This window comes from Nerophis lumbriciformis, linkage group LG36 (genome assembly GCF_033978685.3).
Source record: "Nerophis lumbriciformis linkage group LG36, RoL_Nlum_v2.1, whole genome shotgun sequence".
Lineage (NCBI taxonomy): Eukaryota > Metazoa > Chordata > Actinopteri > Syngnathiformes > Syngnathidae > Nerophis > Nerophis lumbriciformis.
The window spans coordinates 22,259,060-22,284,797 of record NC_084583.2 but is presented as its reverse complement, the minus strand read 5'-3'; the positions used below and the strand labels follow the sequence as shown (position 1 = coordinate 22,284,797).

Here is a 25,738-nt window from a genome sequence, read left to right as displayed (position 1 = left end):
TTTTGTTTTGTTTTTTCATGTATATATTCATTTCACACCATATTCATTGCACTTCTACATTTTTTAAATGTTTATATATTTGCACATTGTTTTTCTAGCATGCACACATCGCACTGTATGGAATGGCCTCAATCTCGTTACCTTGCGTAATGACAATAAAGCTGATTCTGATTCTGATTCTGATTTTCATGAAAGGAATAAAAAGAAATGAATGATGATGAATGAATGACTGTAATGGACTTCAAATTGGGTTCTCTAAATGAGCCTTACATCCAGAATGCTGCTGCTCGAGTCCTGACTAGAACCAGGAAATATGACCATATTAGTCCAGTGCTTAGGTCAATGCACTGGCTCCTTGTTGCTCAGAGAAAATACTTTAAAACTGCTCTCCTTGCCTACAAAGTGCATCTCTGACATGTTAGAACCATATTTAACCATCTTGGCCTCTAAGAATCTCAGGGAGTGGTATCCTGCTGGTGTCCAGAGTCAGGACCAAACATGGTGAGACTAAGTTTCAGTTTAATGCTCCTAAAATCTGGAGTAGTCTTGCAGAAGATGCGACAGGCCTCAACGTTGGCAATGTTTCAATCCAGGTTGAAAACATTTACCATATTTTTCAGAGTATAAGTCGCACCTGCCGAAAATGCATAATAAAGAAGGAAGAAAAAAAACATATATAAGTCGCACTGGAGTATATGTCGCATTTTTGGGGGAAATGTATTTGATAAAAGCCAACAGCAAGAATAGACATTTGAAAGGCAATTTAAAATAAATGAAGAATAGTGAACAACAGGCTGAATAAGTGTACGTTATATGAGGCATAAATAACCAACTGGTATGTTAACGTAACATATTATGGTAAGAGTCATTCAAATAACTATAACATATAGAACATGCAGGGCCGGCCCGTGGCATAGGCCGTATAGGCAAATGCTAAGGGCGCCGTCCATCAGGGGGCACCACACCAGTGCCACAAATGTTGGAGAAAAAAAAAAAAAGTTGGTACTATTATTTCTAAATACAAAAAATAAGCCCACGTTAATTAAAATGCAAAGTAAAGCCTATTTAATAGAAATATTATTTGTTACAACATTACGCCCCCCCCCCTCCTCCCCCTGCACGGTGCGCCCCCTCCCTCCCCGTATCATGACTCTTTTTGGACGTCACCACATCAAAAAATCAACACAAGATGTCAAAACGGCCAAAACTGTCAGGTGCCCAGGGAAGAAAAAAGAGAAAAGAAGAGGAGGAGAAACGAGAAAAGACAGAGTTAGCAGGTAGGTAACGTTAGCCTACATGAAATTATTTGTCTGTTACAGAATGTGATAGTAACCTGGCTTTTTAGCATTAAGCTAATAGCTAGTACAATTTTTAACTTCTTTACTTAATCCATTCCATAATTTAATTCCACATACTGATATGCTAAAAGTTCTAAGTGTTGTACGTGCATATAAATGTTTGTATTAGATCTTTTAAGCAGGTGTTTTTTGTTTACATTGTTATTGCCTTCTGGTTAGCTAATGTTTGCCCTGCAGGTAATCGTCACTTTTCCACCCCTTTATATATTAGGTATAGTTGTAAGTAAAAAAAAAAAAGGTCAAAGACAAAGCTATTCGGGTTCTTGTGAGTATATACACTTCACTGCCGATGTGGGGGGGCGCCACCTAAAATCTTGCCTAGGGCGCCAGATTGGGAACATGCTATACAATCTGTCACTCCTAATCGCTAAATCCCATGAAATCTTATACGTCTAGTCTCTTACGTGAATGAGATCAATAATATTATAATGTGTTCATCATTTCACACATAAGTCGCTCCTGAGTATAAGTTGCACCCCCGCTGAAACTATGAAAAAAACTGCCACTTATAGTCCGAGAAATACGGTAGTTGTGCATGTGACAACTGAAATTGTGCATATGACAAATGCATTTGATCTACACTCTTTAATAACTGGGATTTATATAGCGCTTTTCTAAGTACCCAAAGTCGCTTTACATGTAGAACCCATCATTCATTCACACCTGGTGGTGGTAAGCTACTTTCATAGCCACAGCTGCCCTGGGGTAGACTGACGGAAGCGTGGCTGCAATTTGCGCCAACGGCCCCTCCGACCACCACCTATCATTCATCATTCAATTCACCGGTGTGAGTGGCACCGGGGGCAAAGGGTGAAGTGTCCCGCCCAAGGACACAACGGCAGCGATTTTTGGATGGTAAGAGGCGGGGAGCGAACCTGCAACCCTCAGGTTTCTGGCACGGTTGCTCTACCCACTACGCCATGCCGCCCCTTTGATTGTAGTTTGAATTTGGTTTGTTATTTTATGATGATTATATTCTTATTTTTGCCTTCTTGTAATTTCTGTAAAGAATTGACTTGTGTGCTCTATAAATAAACTTGCCGTGCCTATTATTAGGGCCCGCAATGGCCCATTGCAAAAGGACTCCCACAGGGAGTCCTATGCAATGGGACATAAGGACCTATTGAATTTCTAAGGTTTTATTATTATTATTCTTTATTCTTTCTTTATTCTTCCGCCGCCTCTTCGAACACTAATTTGACCCACTTAACATGCTTCAAAACTCACCATATTTGACACACACATCAGGACCTGCGAAAATTGTCTTTTAATAAAACAACCAAACCGCAAAACTCAAAATTGCGCTCTAGCGCCCCCTAGGAAAAAAAAAAACTAGACTGCCTGTAACTCCCACTAGGAAGGTCGGAGAGACATGAAACAAAAACCTTTATGTAGGTCTGACTTAGACCTACTTCTCATAATTGTACATCCTCGGGCTAAAATCAACAGGAATTTGGCAATTCCCCCTTCAAGACAAAAAAGTACTAAAAACAGTCACTTTTGCCTCTTTGCGCTGTAATTTGACCCCCTTAACATGCTTCAAAACTCACCGAACTGAACACACACATCAGGACTGGCAAAAACTGTGATCTAATAAAAAAACCTAACCCCAAATTCTAAAATTGCACTCTACAGCAATTTTTGAATAAAACGCAGAAAAAACTGCTCCTCGGAAGAAAATAATTACAAAACTGCCTGTAACTCCCACTGGGAAGGTCGGAGAGACATGAAACATAAACCTCTATGTAGGTCTCACTTAGACCTACATTTCATAAATTGACAACTCCCAGCAAAAATATACAGGAAGTTTGCTATTCCCCCTTCAACACAACATTTTTGTAAAAACCCGTCACCTTTCTTCAAACATTATCTCCTCTGATCGTGTTTGTTGTTTCGGCTTCAAACTAACACAGGAGAGAGATTGAACCCTTCTGATTAAAAGTTGGTGAAAGAGTTGTGATACCTGCTCCGGTTTTGATTTTATGACCCTTCAAAGACCCGCTGCACTGATGCTCAGACTAAAAGTAGACAAAAGTATTGGGACACTTCAGACTAAAAGTAGACAAAAGTATTGGGACACTTAGGACTAGCACTTGCCAAATACGCGGGCCCGAACAACGCTGCTTGCAGCTTTAATTATTATTATTATTATACAATGGTCAACATTATCTACAATAGCATACATTGAATGTACATCAGGAGAATGGTGTGAATGTTTTCTTCATTCTCAACCAAAACATGGGAGGTTTGTTTGTTTCCACTTTTCCCCTGGAAGTTGTTTAGTATGCTGTGAAAGCAGTTAGTGGATGGGTGAGAAGACTTTCTGGCTTAGTCTGTTGGATCTACAAACAGTGGCCATCTTCATTCCCCTGAAGAATCTGGTGCATTATGTTACAAGTTAAAAAGGAAGTAGTAACTTTGTATATTTACCTGCTCAGTGATTCTCTGGTGCGACGTATTATGGTTCCCACCACCTGCTGCACTCTGCTTGCCCTCCGCGCTGGAGACCTGCTCCGACATCGCTCCTTCTCCTCCATTTATCTGAAGGGACAAACCTTTCATCTTCAGACACTGAACTTTCAGATGAAGAACAAAGTGTATCACAGTGCAGATTCATCTCCATAATTGCAATCTCATCTACTTTGAACTTCTAAATCAGGGCTGTCAAACTCATTTGAGTTTGGAGAACGCATGGAGGAAAATATTTTCCCCGCACGGGCCGGACTAATAAAATCATGGCATGATAATTTAAAAATAAAGACAACTGCAAAATGGTTTCCTTCGTCTTAATTCGGCCAAAAATAGAACAAGCACAATCTGAAAATGTATACATTACAAATAATCCTCTTGGCAAAACACTTTGAGTTGGTACAGTTTCAAAAACACCAGGAAAAACACAATGGACTTTGTCTCAGTGTCTTTACAAAGCCATTCCACTTCAAGCACTTCCTGTTTAGCATTCTCATGTTGGTAGTTCACCATCGAAGATGGGTTTGGAAAAGGAACCGAGTGTTTTTTCAGACCGCCGCATTGGTGGAATCCACAACTGCCACAACACATTCATTTATAATCATTCAAATATTAAAATTATAATGTCAATCATTCAAAGTGTATTTATATAGCCCTAAAAAAGTCTCAAAGGGCTGCACAAGCCACAACGACATCCTCAGTACAGAGCCTACATAAGGGCAAGGAAAAACTCACCCCAGTGGGATGTCGGTGGGAATGACTATGAGAAACCTTGGAGGACCGCAGATGTGGGTAACCCCCCCCCCCAGGGGAGACCGAAAGCAATGGATGTCGAGTGGGTCTAACATAATATTGTGAAAATCCAGTCCACAGTGGATCCAACACAACAGTGAGAGTCCAGTCCATAGTGGATCTAACATAATAGTGTGAGTCCAGTCCATAGTGGATCCAACATAATAGTAAGAGTCCAGTCCATAGTGGATCTAACATAATAGTGAGTGTCCAGTCCATAGTGGATCTAACATAATAGTGAGAGTCCAGTCCATAGTGGGTCTAACATAATAGTGAGAGTCCAGGCCATAGTGGATCTAACATAATAGTGAGAGTCCAGTCCATAGTGGGTCTAACATAATAGTGAGAGTCCAGGCCATAGTGGATCTAACATAATAGTGAGTGTCCAGTCCATAGTGGATCTAACATAATAGTGAGAGTCCAGTCCATAGTGGATCTAACATAATAGTGAGAGTCCAGTCCATAGTGGATCTAACATAATAGTGAGAGTCCAGTCCATAGTGGATCTAACATAATAGTGAGAGTCCAGTCCATAGTGGATCCAACATAATAGTGAGAGTCCAGTCCATAGTGGATCTAACATAATAGTGTGAGAGTCCTGTCCATAGTGGATCTAACATAATAGTGAGAGTCCAGTCCATTGTGGGTCTAACATAATAGTGAGAGTCCAGGCCATAGTGGATCTAACATAATAGTGAGTGTCCAGTCCATAGTGGATCTAACATAATAGTGAGAGTCCAGTCCATAGTGGATCTAACATAATAGTGAGAGTCCAGTCCATAGTGGATCTAACATAATAGTGAGAGTCCAGTCCATAGTGGATCCAACATAATAGTGAGAGTCCAGTCCATAGTGGATCTAACATAATAGTGAGAGTCCAGTCCATAGTGGATCTAACATAATAGTGAGAGTCCAGTCCATAGTGGATCCAACATAATAGTAAGAGTCCATAATAGTGAGAGTCCAGTCCATAGTGGATCCAACATAATAGTAAGAGTCCAGTCCATAGTGGATCTAACATAATAGTGAGAGTCCAGTCCATAGTGGATCTAACATAATAGTGAGTGTCCAGTCCATAGTGGATCTAACATAATAGTGAGAGTCCAGTCCATAGTGGATCCAACATAATAGTAAGAGTCCATAATAGTGAGAGTCCAGTCCATAGTGGATCCAACATAATAGTAAGAGTCCAGTCCATAGTGGATCTAACATAATAGTGAGAGTCCAGTCCATAGTGGATCTAACATAATAGTGAGTGTCCAGTCCATAGTGGATCTAACATAATAGTGAGAGTCCAGTCCATAGTGGATCTAACATAATAGTGAGAGTCCAGTCCATAGTGGATCCAACATAATAGTAAGAGTCCATAATAGTGAGAGTCCAGTCCATAGTGGATCCAACATAATAGTAAGAGTCCAGTCCATAGTGGATCTAACATAATAGTGAGTGTCCAGTCCATAGTGGGTCTAACATAATAGTGAGAGTCCAGGCCATAGTGGATCTAACATAATAGTGAGTGTCCAGTCCATAGTGGATCTAACATAATAGTGATAGTCCAGTCCATAGTGGATCTAACATAATAGTGAGAGTCCAGTCCATAGTGGATCTAACATAATAGTGAGAGTCCAGTCCATAGTGGATCTAACATAATAGTGAGAGTCCAGTCCATAGTGGATCCAACATAATAGTAAGAGTCCATAATAGTGAGAGTCCAGTCCATAGTGGATCCAACATAATAGTAAGAGTCCAGTCCATAGTGGATCTAACATAATAGTGAGTGTCCAGTCCATAGTGGATCTAACATAATAGTGAGAGTCCAGTCCATAGTGGATCTAACATAATAGTAAGAGTCCAGTCCATAGTGGATCTAACATAATAGTGAGAGTCCAGTCCATTGTGGGTCTAACATAATAGTGAGAGTCCAGGCCATAGTGGATCTAACATAATAGTGAGTGTCCAGTCCATAGTGGATCTAACATAATAGTGAGAGTCCAGTCCATAGTGGATCTAACATAATAGTGAGAGTCCAGTCCATAGTGGATCTAACATAATAGTAAGAGTCCAGTCCATAGTGGATCTAACATAATAGTGAGAGTCCAGTCCATTGTGGGTCTAACATAATAGTGAGAGTCCAGGCCATAGTGGATCTAACATAATAGTGAGTGTCCAGTCCATAGTGGATCTAACATAATAGTGAGAGTCCAGTCCATAGTGGATCTAACATAATAGTGAGAGTCCAGTCCATAGTGGATCTAACATAATAGTGAGTGTCCAGTCCATAGTGGATCTAACATAATAGTGAGAGTCCAGTCCATAGTGGATCCAACATAATAGTAAGAGTCCATAATAGTGAGAGTCCAGTCCATAGTGGATCCAACATAATAGTAAGAGTCCAGTCCATAGTGGATCTAACATAATAGTGAGAGTCCAGTCCATAGTGGATCTAACATAATAGTGAGTGTCCAGTCCATAGTGGATCTAACATAATAGTGAGAGTCCAGTCCATAGTGGATCTAACATAATAGTGAGAGTCCAGTCCATAGTGGATCCAACATAATAGTAAGAGTCCATAATAGTGAGAGTCCAGTCCATAGTGGATCCAACATAATAGTAAGAGTCCAGTCCATAGTGGATCTAACATAATAGTGAGTGTCCAGTCCATAGTGGGTCTAACATAATAGTGAGAGTCCAGGCCATAGTGGATCTAACATAATAGTGAGTGTCCAGTCCATAGTGGATCTAACATAATAGTGATAGTCCAGTCCATAGTGGATCTAACATAATAGTGAGAGTCCAGTCCATAGTGGATCTAACATAATAGTGAGAGTCCAGTCCATAGTGGATCTAACATAATAGTGAGAGTCCAGTCCATAGTGGATCCAACATAATAGTAAGAGTCCATAATAGTGAGAGTCCAGTCCATAGTGGATCCAACATAATAGTAAGAGTCCAGTCCATAGTGGATCTAACATAATAGTGAGTGTCCAGTCCATAGTGGATCTAACATAATAGTGAGAGTCCAGTCCATAGTGGATCTAACATAATAGTAAGAGTCCAGTCCATAGTGGATCTAACATAATAGTGAGAGTCCAGTCCATTGTGGGTCTAACATAATAGTGAGAGTCCAGGCCATAGTGGATCTAACATAATAGTGAGTGTCCAGTCCATAGTGGATCTAACATAATAGTGAGAGTCCAGTCCATAGTGGATCTAACATAATAGTGAGAGTCCAGTCCATAGTGGATCTAACATAATAGTAAGAGTCCAGTCCATAGTGGATCTAACATAATAGTGAGAGTCCAGTCCATTGTGGGTCTAACATAATAGTGAGAGTCCAGGCCATAGTGGATCTAACATAATAGTGAGTGTCCAGTCCATAGTGGATCTAACATAATAGTGAGAGTCCAGTCCATAGTGGATCTAACATAATAGTGAGAGTCCAGTCCATAGTGGATCTAACATAATAGTGAGTGTCCAGTCCATAGTGGATCTAACATAATAGTGAGAGTCCAGTCCATAGTGGATCCAACATAATAGTAAGAGTCCATAATAGTGAGAGTCCAGTCCATAGTGGATCTAACATAATATTGTAAGAGTCCAGTCCATAGTGGATCTAACATAATAGTGAGAGTCCAGTCCATAGTGGATCTAACATAATAGTGAGTGTCCAGTCCATAGTGGATCTAACATAATAGTGAGAGTCCAGTCCATAGTGGATCCAACATAATAGTAAGAGTCCATAATAGTGAGAGTCCAGTCCATAGTGGATCTAACATAATATTGTAAGAGTCCAGTCCATAGTGGAGCTAACATAATAGTGAGAGTCCAGTCCATAGTGGATCTAACATAATAGTGAGTGTCCAGTCCATAGTGGATCTAACATAATAGTGAGAGTCCAGTCCATAGTGGATCTAACATAATAGTGAGAGTCCAGTCCATAGTGGATCCAACATAATAGTAAGAGTCCATAATAGTGAGAGTCCAGTCCATAGTGGATCCAACATAATAGTAAGAGTCCAGTCCATAGTGGATCCAACATAATAGTAAGAGTCCATAATAGTGAGAGTCCAGTCCATAGTGGATCTAACATAATAGTGAGTGTCCAGTCCATAGTGGATCTAACATAATAGTGAGAGTCCAGTCCATAGTGGATCTAACATAATAGTAAGAGTCCAGTCCATAGTGGATCTAACATAATAGTGAGAGTCCAGTCCATAGTGGGGCCAGCAGGAAACCATCCCGAGCGGAGACGGGTCAGCAGCGCAGAGATGTCCCCAACCGATGCACAGGCGAGCGGTCCACCCCGGGTCCCGACTCTGGACAGCCAGCACTTCATCCATGGCCACAGGACCTGTGTGTCTCCCCCTCCACAAGGAAGAGAGGGGGGCAGAGGAGAAAAGAAACGGCAGATCAACTGGTCTAAAAAGGGGGGCTATTTAAAGGCTAGAGTATACAAATGACTTTTAAGATGGGACTTAAATTATTCTACTGAGGTAGCATCTCTAACTGTTACTGCTAGAACATTCCATAGTACTGGAGCCCCAATATAAAACGCTCTATAGCCCACAGACTTTTTTTGGGCTCTGGGAATCACTAATAAGCCGGAGTTCTTTGAAGGCAGACTTGTTGCCGGGACATATGGTACAATACAATCAGCAAGATGGTCATTTAATCGTTGAGTTGTTGCAGCCCTACAAATCACAAATGTGGATAATTTGGACAGAGCGAGAAGAGGAGATGAGGGGCGGGGGGGGCAAAATGTAACACATATTCCCCTTGATGACGTGATTCAACACAACAAAGAAAAATAGCTACACTGTCGCACAACAACAAGTCAAATGGTGAGTTCTCTGTAAGCATGAGTCAATCTCCATGGTAACAAGGACTTCCTGTTTTGCCCTTCTTTAAAAAGAGAGAAGTGGCCATGCAGGACATAACAAAGAAGCTAAGCAAGATTTATCTTGAGAAGAGTTTGTTTCTGTTTCTGTTCCTGGGAACAAACGCAATGCAGACTGTCAAAATGAACATAAAAACTACAGCAAGCAATTGTTAAATAGCAACAGTAAAATCCTAAAGTTTATTGCAGTAGTAAATGCAGTGGATTCCTGCAAACCAAGAAACATTAGCTACCGTATTTTCCGCACTATTAGCCGCACCTAAAGGGGTCATATAATGATTTTTTTCTAAATGTAAAACATTTCCTTGTGATCTACATAACATGTGATGGTGGTTATTTGCTCAAAATGTTGCATACCGTATTTTCCGCACTATAAGGCGCACCTAAAAACCACAAATTTTCTCAAAAGCTGACAGTGCGGCTTATAACCTGGTGCGCTTTATATATGGATTAATATTAAGATTCATTTTCATAAAGTTTCGGTCTCGCAACTACGGTAAACAGCCGCCATCTTTTTTCCCCGTAGAAGAGGAAGTGCTTCTTCTTCTACGCAAGCAACCGCCAAGGTAAGCACCCGCCCCCATAGAACAGGAAGCGCTTCTTCTTCTACTGTAAGCAACCACCCGCCCGCGTAGAAGAAGAAGAAGGGCGCGGATATTACGTTTCATTTCCTTTTATGTGTTTACATCTGTAAAGACCACAAAATGGCTCCTACTAAGCGACAGGTTTCTGGTTCATGAAAAGACGCAATCTCTCCATCCGCACACGGACTACTATTTCACAGCAACTGCCTAAAGACTTTCAAGAAAAGCTGGCTACTTTCCGTGCATATTGTAAAAACAAGATAGCTGAAAAAAAGATCCGGCCAGAGAACATTATCAACATGGACGAGGTTCCACTGACTTTTGATATTCCTGTGAACCGCACTGTGGATACAACGGGAGCACGTACGGTGAATATTCGCACCACAGGGAATGAGAAGTCATCCTTCACTGTGGTTCTAGCTTGCCATGCTAATGGCCAGAAACTTCCACCCATGGTGATATTCAAAAAGAAGACCTTGCCAAAAGAGACCTTTCCAGCCGGCGTCATCATAAAAGCTAACTCGAAGGGATGGATGAAGAAAAGATGAGCGAGTGGTTAAGGTAAGTTTACGCAAAGAGGCCGGGTGGCTTTTTTCACGCAGCTCCGTCCATGTTGATATACGACTCCATGCGCGCCCACATCACGCTGGTTTTTAATATATTATTAAAGTTTGACTGACCTATCTGACTGTTTTTTTGACATTCCTTTAGCGCAGTTAGATGCGGCTTACAACACGGGGCGGCTTATAGGTGGACAAAGTTTTGAAATATGCCGTTCATTGAAGGCGCGGCTTATAACCCAGGGCGCCTTATGGTGCGGAAAATACGGTACCTTAAATTACTATGAAACAATCCAAACAATTGACAGCAAAATACCGGCAGCTGTGGTAGAAAATACAGTCACAATGTATAAGAAATGACGGTATGTTGATGTTGAATCTGTTAATGTTTACAGTTGATAACTGTTTTTGTTTATGGTAAATTACTATGAAAAAAACGGATGTATCGTTGAACTGTTTAGAAAAAATACTATAGAATAGAGTATACTGGCAGCTGTGGTTGCCAGGAATTCACTGGAAAATAAATTAGGGCCAATCTTAGTGTTGCCAATCAGCTTATCCCCAGGTGCATGTGTTTGGAGGTGGGAGGGGCCTATCCCCAGGTGCATGTGTTTGGAGGTGGGAGGGGCCTATCCCCAGGTGCATGTGTTTGGAGGTGGGAGGGGCCTATCCCCAGGTGCATGTGTTTGGAGGTGGGAGGGGCCTATCCCCAGGTGCATGTGTTTGGAGGTGGGAGGGGCCTACCCCCAGGTGCATGTCTTTGGAGGTGGGAGGAAGCCAGAGTAGCCGGAGGGAACCCACGCAGTCACGGGGAGAAGATGCAAACTCCACCGGGAAACAAACCCAGGACCTGCTCACTGTGGGGTAGAAGGGCTAACTAATGCACCACTGTTCTGCCCTGTCACCAATACTAGTATCTACACAATGCCTGTGTTTCCAATATTAAGATTAAGATTAGTTAATTTCAAAGGGGACAATGCAATTTCATAAAACAAATGACTACACATGGTTAAAAAAAGCCAGAAGGCTAGTTTTCATCTGTAGTCCCCTGGTCATGATGTAAAAAAAAAAGGCAGTAAAATTACAATTTAAAAGAAAAAGAAAAGAAAGAGGGAGAAGAAAAAAAAGCCTACAATACATGTAGGATATGATAACAAATAAAATACAACATAACATTTATCTTAGCATGAAAACAGGTGACTTGTAGTGCTGGCAGGTGTATGCGTTGATAAGCCACGTACTGAAAGTGCTCCTGCACAGAGGAATATAACAGTCACCTCTGACAGAGCCTGGAGTGACACGCTCACGGCTGCTTCTTTGGCTGATGAACCTGCCAGAGGACCTGGAGCTCATTCATGCAGTACTTTATAGGTCACGTTTAAGCAGGGCCGGCCCGTGGCATAGGCCGTATAGGCAAATGCTAAGGGCGCCGTCCATCAGGGGACGCCACACCAGTGCCACAAATGTTGGAGGAAAAAAAAAAAAAAAAAGTTGGTACTATTATTTCTAAATACAAAAAATAATCCCACGTTAATTAAAATGCAAAGTAAAGCCTATTTAATAGAAATATTATTTGTTACAACATTACGCCCCCCCCCCCCCCTCCCCCCGCACGGTGCGCCCCCTCCCTTCCCGTATCATGACTCTTTTTGGACGTCACCACATCAAAAAATCAACACAAGATGTCAAAACGGCCAAAACTGTCAGGTGCCCAGGGAAGAAAAAAAGAGAAAAGAAGAGGAGGAGAAACGAGAAAAGACAGAGGTAGCAGGTAGGTAACGTTAGCCTACATGAAATTATTTGTCTGTTACAGAATGTGATAGTAACCTGGCTTTTTAGCATTAAGCTAATGCTACATGATTCGGCAATTGCAATAACTAGTTCTGTTTTAACGTCGGGTTAATATTGTGGAGGGGGCTAAATTGTTATGGAAAATAATAATGTAACGTTAGGTAATTACAGTACTCCCACCATACATTCCTCAGGGACATTTGTATTAGATCTTTTAAGCAGGTGTTTTTTGTTTACATTGTTATTGCCTTCTGGTTAGCTAATGTTTGCCCTGCAGGTAATAGTCACTTTTCCACCCCTTTATATATTAGGTATAGTTGTAAGTAAAAAAAAAAAGGTTAAAGACAAAGCTATTCGGTTTCTTGTGAGTATATACACTTCACTGCCGATGTGGGGGGGCGCCACCTAAAATGTTGCCTAGGGCGCCAGATTGGTTAGGGCCGGGCCTGCGTTTAAGTCTGCAAATGTGTGAAGGCTGTCCCAGTTTAAAATACTGTATTTTTTTAGAATGGCACAGCGATGATAGTGCCTAGGTTTTTTTATCCATAACCTTAATTGCTTGTCTGGACAAGATTTCCGAGGTTTTTTTTAACTCTGACCAGCCTGAGACCAACTGGTAAGGCAATAGTTGAAGTGGCTGAAAATCATCGAATGCAAATACAATTTTGCAGCTTCAGTTGACATTTCATTTCAAATTGCACGAAAATTTGCGAGATTAAACTTGAATATTTTACACAATTTGCCAATATGGGCTTTAGAGGAAAGCTCTGAATCTATTATTAACCCAAGATATTTATATTGGCTGACAATTTATATTTATTAATACGTATGACAGGGTCAGATTACACTTTTTTGTTTTAGTTACATACATGCCTACAGTTTTAGAAAGTTCTAGCTGCAGACAGCACTCCTGCAACCAAGTTGTACATTGTGAGCGGTACATGAGGATTTTAACTTGAACGTTTTTGTACAACCTTTCACTGGACAATTCACAACGTGGCCTTCCGCATCGTGTTCCTTCAAGTGAGCTATTAAAAATTAGCCTTGAATGCTCCGTGACTGTTAAATAGCTGCTTGTAACCACTTCCAGTTAAGCAGCATTTAAGGAACATTTGAATAGCTCACTTGAAGGAACATGTTACAGAAGGCCATGTTGTGAATAGTCCAGTGAAAAGGTTAAACTTACCACTTGATGATGCCAATATAGTCACACAAGCTTGTGATCACGACGCTGCTATAAATAGTTTGTCTGCGTTAGCGCTTATAATAATATCACTACTACTACTAAGCGCTGGCTGTCCAAAGTCGGGACCCGGGGTGGACCGATCGCCTGTGCATCGGTTGGGGACGTCTCTGAGCTGCTAACCCGTCTCCACTCGGGATGGTCTCCTACTGGCCCCAATATGGACTGGACTCTCACTATTATGTTAGATCCACTATGGACTGGACTCTTACAATATCATGTTAGATCCACTATGGACTGGACTCTCACTATTATGTTAGATCCACTATGGACTGGACTCTTACAATATTATGTTAGATCCACTATGGACTGGACTCTCACTATTATGTTAGATCCACTATGGACTGGACTCTTACAATATTATGTTAGATCCACTATGGACTGGACTCTCACTATTATGTTAGATCCACTATGGACTGGACTCTCACTATTATGTTAGATCCACTATGGACTGGACTCTTACAATATTATGTTAGATCCACTATGGACTGGACTCTCACACTATTATGTTAGATCCACTATGGACTGGACTCTCACTATTATGTTAGATCCACTATGGACTGGACTCTTACAATATTATGTTAGATCCACTATGGACTGGACTCTCACTATTATGTTAGATCCACTATGGACTGGACTCTCACTATTATGTTAGATCCACTATGGACTGGACTCTTACAATATTATGTTAGATCCACTATGGACTGGACTCTCACTATTATGTTAGATCCACTATGGACTGGACTCTCACTATTATGTTAGATCCACTATGGACTGGACTCTTACAATATTATGTTAGATCCACTATGGACTGGACTCTCACTATTATGTTAGATCCACTATGGACTGGACTCTTACAATATTATGTTAGATCCACTATGGACTGGACTCTCACTATTATGTTAGATCCACTATGGACTGGACTCTTACAATATTATGTTAGATCCACTATGGACTGGACTCTCACTATTATGTTAGATCCACTATGGACTGGACTCTTACAATATTATGTTAGATCCACTATGGACTGGACTCTCACTATTATGTTAGATCCACTATGGACTGGACTCTCACTATTATGTTAGATCCACTATGGGCTGGACTCTCACTATTATGTTAGATCCACTATGGACTGGACTCTCACACTATTATGTTAGATCCACTATGGACTGGACTCTCACTATTATGTTAGATCCACTATGGACTGGACTCTCACTATTATGTTAGATCCACTATGGACTGGACTCTCTCACTGTTATGTTAGATCCACTATGGACTGGACTCTCACAATATTATGCTAGATTCACTCGACGTCCATTGCACCGGTTGCCCAGGGGGGGGTCCCCACATCTGCGGTCCTCTCCAAGGTTTCTCATTGTGTCATTGGGGTGAGTTTTCCTTGCCCTGATGTGGGATCTGAGCCGAGGATGTGGTTGTGGCTTGTGCAGCCCTTTGAGACACTTGTGATTTAGGGCTATATAAATAAACATTGATTGATTGATTGATTGATCACAAATACTTGGTTCATATTCAAGTCACGAACGATAAATGGAGTATTGTTGGTGCTTTTTGGATGTTTATTTATTGTTTTTTTTATAGGCAGAATAGAGGACCTCCCATTGGCTCCATTGAAAGTGGACTTTTATTTACGTTTATTACGAGTTAGAATGCATTAAAAAAAAAAACCACATCAGTCGTCATGTCTCTCATATTGATTGTGAACGATTCCAAAAAAAAGTGCAGTTCCCCTTACACTCTTCGATAATGTTCTTTAATTTTGTTCTGTTATTAATTTATTTTGCTATGATTTCTACTATTATTCTTACTAGTCTATGTTTTTATTTATTAATTAATTCATTATATATATATATATATATAAAACAACATCCAACATCCTAAGAAAAGTATTCAACAAGAACAACATTAAATTGAGCTACAGCTGCATGAACAATATACGACAAATCCTCTCAAACCACAACAAAACAATTGCAAATGAGCCGTCGGCCCTCAGACAGAGCGACTCCAAAACCAACAAAGGATGTAATTGTCGAAAGAAACCTGATTGCCCCCTCAACGGGGGGTGCTTACAAACATCAGTTGTCTACCAATCTAAGGTAATACGCAAGGACATTAACACATCCGACACATATGTAGGATTAACCGAGGGAGAATTCAAAACCAGATGGAACAATCACAAGGCTTCTTTCAGGAACAAAAACCTGCGAAATACCACAGAACTCAGCAAACACATTTGGGACCTCAAAGACAATAATGTTGAATATTCAATAACATGGCAAATTCTTGCATCCAGCACACCTTACAATAGTGGTAATAAAAGATGCAACCTATGCTTGAAAGAGAAACTGTTTATTATTTACCGTCCAGACCTGTCATCCCTCAACAAGCGCAGCGAAATTGTAACAACATGCCGCCATAGACGGAAACACCTCCTAGGTAACACATGAGCCAATCACCACGCCCCTAGGCCAGCCTGTACCCACCCACTCTGTGCCCTATATAAACCATGGTATGCGAATGCTCCCATTAAAATCTCCTGACGATTGAGGGTACCCCCCCTCATGAAACAGGCCTGTAGAGATGAAATAGTCTTGTGATTTTTTTCCCACACATATATATATATATATATATATATATATATATATATATATATATATATACAGTATATATATATATACACATTTGAAAAATATTATTAGAATATTTTGGAATAGTTTTCTTTTAGAATATGTTAATTTGTAGTTATTCTCCAGTGTGGACACCTCAAAGGTGGCGTTTTCCTTCATCTTCAGTGCCATGCCAGGTCTTGTTGTTGTCAATGGTGCTGTAGGAGCCTAAATGCTGTTTAAGTTCATTTACATTTTATGGAAGGTGCTTTTTGTTTATTCAGCCAAAATGTGACTATTTACTTTATTTGCATGCTTAGAATAATCATAAGGTACACTTTTTTTGTAATTATTACATTTGTCTAAATAATTTGATGACGTAACTGTTTGATTGCATATATGGCGGAAGGATCTGTGTGGTGGGTTGGTTTTTGGACACAAGGCATTATGGGTAATGGCAGTCAGGTGCGGGGGAATTGAGCCACACAGTTTTTTGACCTCACTCTTACTTTTTCTAACTCTTACTGTAACAAACTCTCTTTATTTTGCCATTCATTTGTTCCCACATTGTTATTGTTTTTTAAGTGACAGGTAAACGATACAAAATGAAGAGGAGCGTCTGGAGTTTAGTTTGTTGTCGGTGCAGCAAGCGGAGCAGGAGAAAGTAGAGGAGCGTCAAGCTAAGGCTTCACCAGGAATCTACAGGTGCTGTGTGTGCATGCGCGCATGTGTGGGCGTTTTAGTTTTTTTGTCTTTTGACTGATTGATTGATTGATTGATTGATTGAAGTGGGATTAGAGTCCATATACTGTTGGACGTTAATATCTTTAAAGTCACAGACGCAAGAATAGCCTTGTTTCTCCACTGTTATTTATTATAAATGGGAACTTCAATCCTGCTGTATATATTATGCTGCACACCACAGAGAACAAAAAACATCAGTGTCAGAAGTGGGATTCAAACCCCCACCTACAGAAAAGACTGCGACCTGAACAACCATCCTGACATATACACTACAGTGATAATTAGGTGTGTAACGATTGATCGATACATCAATTCAGATTGCTAGGTTTCAAATACATATATACAGGTAAAAGCCAGTAAATTAGAATATTTTGAAAAACTTGATTTATTTCAGTAATTGCATTCAAAAGGTGTAACTTGTACATTATATTTATTCATTGCACACAGACTGATGCATTCAAATGTTTATTTCATTTAATTTTGATGATTTGAAGTGGCAACAAATGAAAATCCAAAATTCCGTGTGTCACAAAATTAGAATATTACTTAAGGCTAATACAAAAAAGGGATTTTTAGAAATGTTGGCCAACTGAAAAGTATGAAAATGAAAAATATGAGCATGTACAATACTCAATACTTGGTTGGAGCTCCTTTTGCCTCAATTACTGCGTTAATGCGGCGTGGCATGGAGTCGATGAGTTTCTGGCACTGCTCAGGTGTTATGAGAGCCCAGGTTGCTCTGATAGTGGCCTTCAACTCTTCTGCATTTTTGGGTCTGGCATTCTGCATCTTCCTTTTCACAATACCCCACAGATTTTCTATGGGGCTAAGGTCAGGGGAGTTGGCGGGCCAATTTAGAAGAGAAATACCATGGTCCGTAAACCAGACACGGGTAGATTTTGCGCTGTGTGCAGGCGCCAAGTCCTGTTGGAACTTGAAATCTCCATCTCCATAGAGCAGGTCAGCAGCAGGAAGCATGAAGTGCTCTAAAACTTGCTGGTAGACGGCTGCGTTGACCCTGGATCTTAGGAAACAGAGTGGACCGACACCAGCAGATGACATGGCACCCCAAACCATCACCCAACCATGCAAATTTTGCATTTCCTTTGGAAATCGAGGTCCCAGAGTCTGGAGGAAGACAGGAGAGGCACAGGATCCACGTTGCCTGAAGTCTAGTGTAAAGTTTCCACCATCAGTGATGGTTTGGGGTGCCATGTCATCTGCTGGTGTCGGTCCACTCTGTTTCCTGAGATCCAGGGTCAACGCAGCCGTCTACCAGCAAGTTTTAGAGCACTTCATGCTTCCTGCTGCTGACCTGCTCTATGGAGATGGAGATTTCAAGTTCCAACAGGACTTGGCGCCTGCACACAGCGCAAAATCTACCCGTGCCTGGTTTACGGACCATGGTATTTCTGTTCTAAATTGGCCCGCCAACTCCCCTGACCTTAGCCCCATAGAAAATCTGTGGGGTATTGTGAAAAGGAAGATGCAGAATGCCAGACCCCAAAACGCAGAAGAGTTGAAGGCCACTATCAGAGCAACCTGGGCTCTCATAACACCTGAGCAGTGCCAGAAACTCATCGACTCCATGCCACGCCGCATTAACGCAGTAATTGAGGCAAAAGGAGCTCCAACCAAGTATTGAGTATTGTACATGCTCATATTTTTCATTTTCATACTTTTCAGTTGGCCAACATTTCTAAAAATCCCTTTTTTGTATTAGCCTTAAGTAATATTCTAATTTTGTGACACACGGAATTTTGGATTTTCATTTGTTGCCACTTCAAATCATCAAAATTAAATGAAATAAACATTTGAATGCATCAGTCTGTGTGCAATGAATAAATATAATGTACAAGTTACACCTTTTGAATGCAATTACTGAAATAAATCAAGTTTTTCAAAATATTCTAATTTACTGGCTTTTACCTGTATATGTACATAGCTGTGCTCGTCAAATTTGCCTTACGGAAGACAGGTATAAAAGGGAACCAACCTGGTCCTGAATGTCAACAAGACCAAGGAGATCATGGTTGACTTCAGGAAGCACCAGTCCAGCCACGCTCCACTCTACATCAACGACACAGCAGTGGAGATAGTAAGCAGCACCAAGTTCTTGGGGGTGCAGATAACTGACAATATAACCTGGTCCCAACACACCAGAGCTCTCGTAAAAAGAGCTCAGCAGCGCATGCACTTTTTGCTCTCTCAGTACATTCTACAGAAGCACTATAGAGAGCCTGCTGACCAACAGCATCTCTGTCTGGACTGGAGCCTGCAATGCCTCAGACTGGAAGTCTCTCCAGAGAGTGGTGAGGACGGCGGAAAAGATCATCAGGACTCCTCTTCCTCCTATCCAGGTGATCGCAAAAAAGCCGCTGCCTGACCAGGGCTCAAAAAATCTGCAAAGACTCCTCCCACCCCCACCAAGGACTGTTTTCACTGCTGGACTCTAGGAAGAGGTTCCGCAGCCTCCGAAGCAGAACCTCCAGGTTCTGTAACTGCTTCTTCCCTCAGGCCGTAAGACTCTTGAACGCATCATAATTAAATTATCCCCTCAACTCCCCCCAAAATGGATTAACTAGCTGCAATAAAAAAGACGATATAACATACATCCATAAACGTGGATGCATGTGGAAAAAGTGCAATATATTTATCTATACAGTAATCTATTTATTTATTTATATATATGTATTTATTTTATATATATACATATTATTTATATATATTTATTTATTTATATATGCACCTTATTGCTTTTTTATCCTGCACTACCATGAGCTTACGTAACGAAATTTTGTTCTTATCTGTGCTGTAAAGTTTAAATTTGAATGACAATAAAAAGGAAGTCTAGTCTAATAGATTTTACAGATACTAGAAAAAATGAAAATATTGGATTCAAGAACGGCAGACTTTATATGAAATTTAACACTTTTAATGATAAGGACACTCAACGTTAAGTCTATTTTGCCGGTCTGTGGCGTCATCAAAACAAAGATGGCGGATACCTGTGATGGCAAAAAAAAGGTCCCAACAGACGCAAACGCCACAAGACAATATCATAAATTACAACACAAACACTTTTAGCTACAGCATGGTTGCAAAAAACACAATAATGAAATGAAATTAATGAAATTAAACAATGGATGTCCGCTAACTTCTTGCAACTCAACGCCAAGAAAACGGAAATGCTGATTATCGGTCCTGCTAAACACCGACATTTATTTAATAATACCACCTTAACATTTGACAACCAAACAATTACACAAGGCGAATCAGTAAAGAATCTGGGTATTATCTTCGACCCAACTCTCTCGTTTGAATCACACATTAAGAGTGTTACTAAAACGGCCTTCTTTCATCTCCGTAATATCGCTAAAATTCGTTCTATTTTATCCACTAGCGACGCTGAGATCATTATTCATGCGTTCGTTACGTCTCGTCTCGACTACTGTAACGTATTATTTTCGGGTCTCCCTATGTCTAGCATTAAAAAATTACAATTGGTACATATTACGCCTATACTGGCTCACCTGCACTGGCTTCCTGTGCACTTAAGATGTGACTTTAAGGTTTTACTACTTACATATAAAATACTACACGGTCTAGCTCCGTCCTATCTCGTCGATTGCATTGTACCATATGTCCCGGCAAGAAATCTGCGTTCAAAGAACTCCGGCTTATTAGTGATTCCCAGAGCCCAAAAAAAGTCTGCGGGCTATAGAGCGTTTTCTATTCGGGCTCCAGTACTATGGAATGCCCTCCCGGTAACAATTAGAGATGCTACCTCAGTAGAAGCATTTAAGTCCCATCTTAAAACTCATTTGTATACTCTAGCCTTTAAATAGCCCCCCTGTTAGACCAGTTGATCTGCCGTTTCTTTTCTTTTCTCCTCTGCTCCCCTTTTCCTTGAGGGGGGGGCACAGGTCCGGTGGCCATGGATGAAGTGCTGGCTGTCCATAGTCGGGACCCGGGGTGGACCGCTCGCCTGTGCATCGGCTGGGAACATCTCTGCGCTGCTGACCCGTCTCCGCTCGGGATGGTGTCCTGCTGGCCCCACTATGGACTGGACTCTTACTATTATGTTAGATCCACTATGGACTGGACTCTCACAATATTATGTCAGACCCACTCGACATCCATTGCTTTCGGTCTCCCCTAGAGGGGGGGGGTTACCCACATATGCGGTCCTCTCCAAGGTTTCTCATAGTCATTCACATCGACGTCCCACTGGGGTGAGTTTTTCCTTGCCCGTATGTGGGCTTTGTACCGAGGATGTCGTTGTGGCTTGTGCAGCCCTTTGAGACACTTGATTGAATAAATACAAGCGACACAGCACAATATTTTAAAGCCACGACACAATTTTAAGCCACAAAAGACGCGACCGCCACACCAGAAGTGACAGCGGAGCAAGTTAGGCGACGCACCGACTTCCGGGACACAACAACATGGCAGCCAAGGAGAAGTCTTTTCATTAAAAAGCAACAAATAGAAGAGATGGATCAAGGAGGCTATTTAAATTAGGAAGCGAGGGGCCAACATCATCAACAGGTATGAGGGGCCATACATACTTCCACACACCTGGACGCTGTCTGTCATCGGCGACACCAGGGCGGGGAACAGATACTGAATGGCCCAGGGAACTTCAATAATCTAACTTGGTTACTGTGCCTTTATTGAAAATTGCTCGGATGTTCAAAATGTGAGCAGAAAAGGTGTCCTCTTGTTAATTCAACCTAAAGTATGGAATCGACCCTGGCTTCCACCTGTTCCACCTGCTACCACCGGGCAGGCGTTACAGCTGCACCGGAGCCACAACAAACAGGCTCAGAGACAGCTTCTTTCCCACAGCTGTCACCATCCTGAACTCTAACTTATAATAATAATTCACCCCATACAATAATACCCTACTGTGCAATATTACCCTTCGAGTGCAATACATCCCACACTGATTGCTATTTTTCACTCCGGTACTCTTGTCTTGTATTGTATATTGTACAGTATTTTGTATTTCTATAGTGTTTTGTATATTGTACAGGATTGCTTATTATTTTTATTGGATAGTAGTCTGTTTATTTCAATTGTTAGTTGTCGTGTTTTTTCTTTATTACCTCTTGTGTCATTTATTTTTACCCCATATTTGTTCCCACTACCGCCCCTTAAATTGGAGTCCTTAATCTCGTTATATGCAAATATAATGACAATAAAGTCCATTCTATTCTGTTCTATTCAAATCGTTGTAAAACGAATCACTGCACCCCTTACCATGAATTGATTAACGTGGACCCCGACTTAAGGAAGTATAAAAACTTATTGGGGTGTTACCATTTAGCAGAGGTGTGGACTCGAGTCACATGACTTGGACTCGAGTCAGACTCGAGTCATGAATTTGATGACTTTAGACTCGACTTGACAAAATGTAAAAAGACTTGCAACTCGACTTAGACTTTAACATCAATGACTTGTGACTTCACTTGGACTTGAGCCTTTTGAATTGACATGACTTGACATGACTTGCTACTTTCCCCAAAACCCAAAGATGAAAAAGTTATTCGGGAGCGCTCCGTATTTTTCATTGTGTACTTGTCTATCAGCGTTGCGTGTGTCAGCTGGTGTGCTCTCAGTACAACAGCCAATCAAATTAGATCTACTTTGTTTTCATCACACAGCATTCATCCAATCAAATTGCAGGACAACCAACGAAGAAGACATGTCCAAACCACACGCCAGTGAACAAAAAATGATACCTAAAATAATTTTGTTTGGGTATAAAAATTACGAGGTGGTCAACACAAAACGGTTTGCAGTATGCAACACATGCGGTTCGAAAATGACTGATGGAGAGGAAACAACTTCCAACTTCGTCCGGCATTTGAAGTTGCACAAAGAACGGTAAGTTTTGAATGTAAGATAACGTTTATTGGCTAAGTAACGTGACTTTTATTTGCTGTGTAGTTAAATCAGTGAGGCTGTAAACTCACTGCTAACGTTATAACGTTATTGCAAACACGGGAATCTGTTGCAGTTCACTACCTTATTCATACTTTTTGTTCAGTGATTTTTTTTAAGCAGGGTTACGTTAGTCAATATATCACACGTAACGTTAGACGGCGGTCAGCAGCACCGCGTATTTTAGCCACCTAAAAAAAGACAAAAATAGTAAAATAAAGGTCAGTTAAAATGTATACTATATTATGAATATGTGTACCGTTTTAGCTAGCTTTCTGACATACTTTTGGTTGTTTACCTCAGTGGTCCCCAACCACCGGGCCGCGGCCCGGTACTGGTCCGTGGATCGATTGGTATCGGGCCGCACAAGAAATATATATTTTTTTTTCTTTTTTTAATTAAATCAACATAAAAAACACAAGATACACTTACAAGTAGTGCACCAACCCAAAACAACTCTCTCCCCCCTTTTGTTCTGGGCATTGAACATGAAGACTCTTCCTTCACTGTTCCGAGTGGCCATGAGAGTCTTGGCAGTGCCTGCCTCCAGTGCTCCAGTGGAGCGAGTTTTCAGCCATGGTGGCATCATACTACGCCCCCATCGTGCACAAATGACTGACAGACTCTTGGCTAATTTGGTCTTTTATATGTCTAGGGCCCTGACATATAAAAAGTACAACTTTTTTGTTATGTTCACGTGTATGTCATGTTTTTTCAATGTTAACACTTTTGTACAAATTAGTACATTTGCACTTTATTTTTCAATGTGTTTGTTCTGTAAAGGAATGAGTTAATGTTTAAAATGACTGGTTAATAGTGCTATTATAAAGTGCAATGTCAGCACACTTTTCTTTCCTGCAATTTAAAATGCACTTGTTTTAATAAATAAATACAGCGTTTGAAAAGCATACACAATCTGTGTTAATATATTAGTCTGTGGTTAAAAGGACTTGAAAGGACTCGAAACTCAAAATGCAGGACTTAGGACTTGACTTGAGACTTTCCAGTCTTGACTTTGGACTTGACTCGGGGCTTGCTTGTCTTGACTCGGGACTTGACTCGGACTTGAGGGCAAAGACTTGAGACTTACTTGTGACTTGCAAAACAATGACTTGGTCCCACCTCTGCCATTTAGTGGTCAATTGTACGGAATATGTACTGTACTGTGCAATCTACTAATACAAGTTTCAATCCATCAATCAATGAAAATGTGTCACACAAAATGGTCAAAATCTGGCCAAACATGCACTGCTCCTACTGGGTTGCCTGTGCTATCATTTCCTGACAAATACACCTCTTGATAATGCCAAGGTTTGACCCAAAAGGTCACACTGACTTACACTGCCTCCTTAGGGGATAAGTGGCAAAATAACCGCTGCCTCACTTCACTAAAATACATAATAATAGACATTATATTATATTAATCCAAGTCAAGCAGCTTTGCCATTCATTCTCTTTCTTCTCTCCTCCTTTTTAATATAGCAATCATTATGATTATTATCATTTATCTGTATTTTGCATTTAATTTTCTTCTTTTATATCTGTTTACCGTATTTTCTAGACCATAGGACGCACCGGATTATAAGACGCACTGCCGATGAGCGGTTCTATTCAGGTCTTTTTTCATACAAAAGGCGCACCAGATTATAAGGCGCATTTAAAGGGGTCATATAATGATTTTTTTCAAAATGTAAAACATTTCCTTGTGATCTACAGGTAAAAGCCAGTAAATTAGAATATTTTGAAAAACTTGATTTATTTCAGTAATTGCATTCAAAAGGTGTAACTTGTACATTATATTTATTCATTGCACACAGACTGATGCATTCAAATGTTTATTTCATTTAATTTTGATGATTTGAAGTGGCAACAAATGAAAATCCAAAATTCCGTGTGTCACAAAATTAGAATATTACTTAAGGCTAATACAAAAAAGGGATTTTTAGAAATGTTGGCCAACTGAAAAGTATGAAAATGAAAAATATGAGCATGTACAATACTCAATACTTGGTTGGAGCTCCTTTTGCCTCAATTACTGCGTTAATGCGGCGTGGCATGGAGTCGATGAGTTTCTGGCACTGCTCAGGTGTTATGAGAGCCCAGGTTGCTCTGATAGTGGCCTTCAACTCTTCTGCGTTTTTGGGTCTGGCATTCTGCATCTTCCTTTTCACAATACCCCACAGATTTTCTATGGGGCTAAGGTCAGGGGAGTTGGCGGGCCAATTTAGAACAGAAATACCATGGTCCGTAAACCAGGCACGGGTAGATTTTGCGCTGTGTGCAGGCGCCAAGTCCTGTTGGAACTTGAAATCTCCATCTCCATAGAGCAGGTCAGCAGCAGGAAGCATGAAGTGCTCTAAAACTTGCTGGTCGACGGCTGCGTTGACCCTGGATCTCAGGAAACAGAGTGGACCGACACCAGCAGATGACATGGCACCCCAAACCATCACTGATGGTGGAAACTTTACACTAGACTTCAGGCAACGTGGATCCTGTGCCTCTCCTGTCTTCCTCCAGACTCTGGGACCTCGATTTCAAAAGGAAATGCAAAATTTGCATGGTTGGGTGATGGTTTGGGGTGCCATGTCATCTGCTGGTGTCGGTCCACTCGGTTTCCTGAGATCCAGGGTCAACGCAGCCGTCTACCAGCAAGTTTTAGAGCACTTCATGCTTCCTGCTGCTGACCTGCTCTATGGAGATGGAGATTTCAAGTTCCAACAGGACTTG

At 40.9% G+C, this 25,738-nt stretch overlaps 1 protein-coding gene across 4 annotated transcripts in view; it reads right to left on the bottom strand.

Annotated features, from left to right (window-relative positions):
* frmpd1b (FERM and PDZ domain containing 1b) overlaps positions 1-25,738 on the bottom strand; it is a 155,236-nt gene that overhangs the window by 84,168 nt on the left and 45,330 nt on the right. For 3 of the 4 annotated variants that reach the window (XM_061930309.2, XM_061930312.2, XM_061930310.2), the window contains exon 3: positions 3,789-3,899. In XM_061930309.2, the coding sequence (XP_061786293.1) occupies positions 3,789-3,895 (107 nt within the window). In that variant the 5' untranslated portion in view covers positions 3,896-3,899. Of the gene's footprint in view, positions 1-3,788; positions 3,900-25,738 lie in introns of those variants that run through there. The other variant, XM_061930313.2, reaches the window with a different exon arrangement.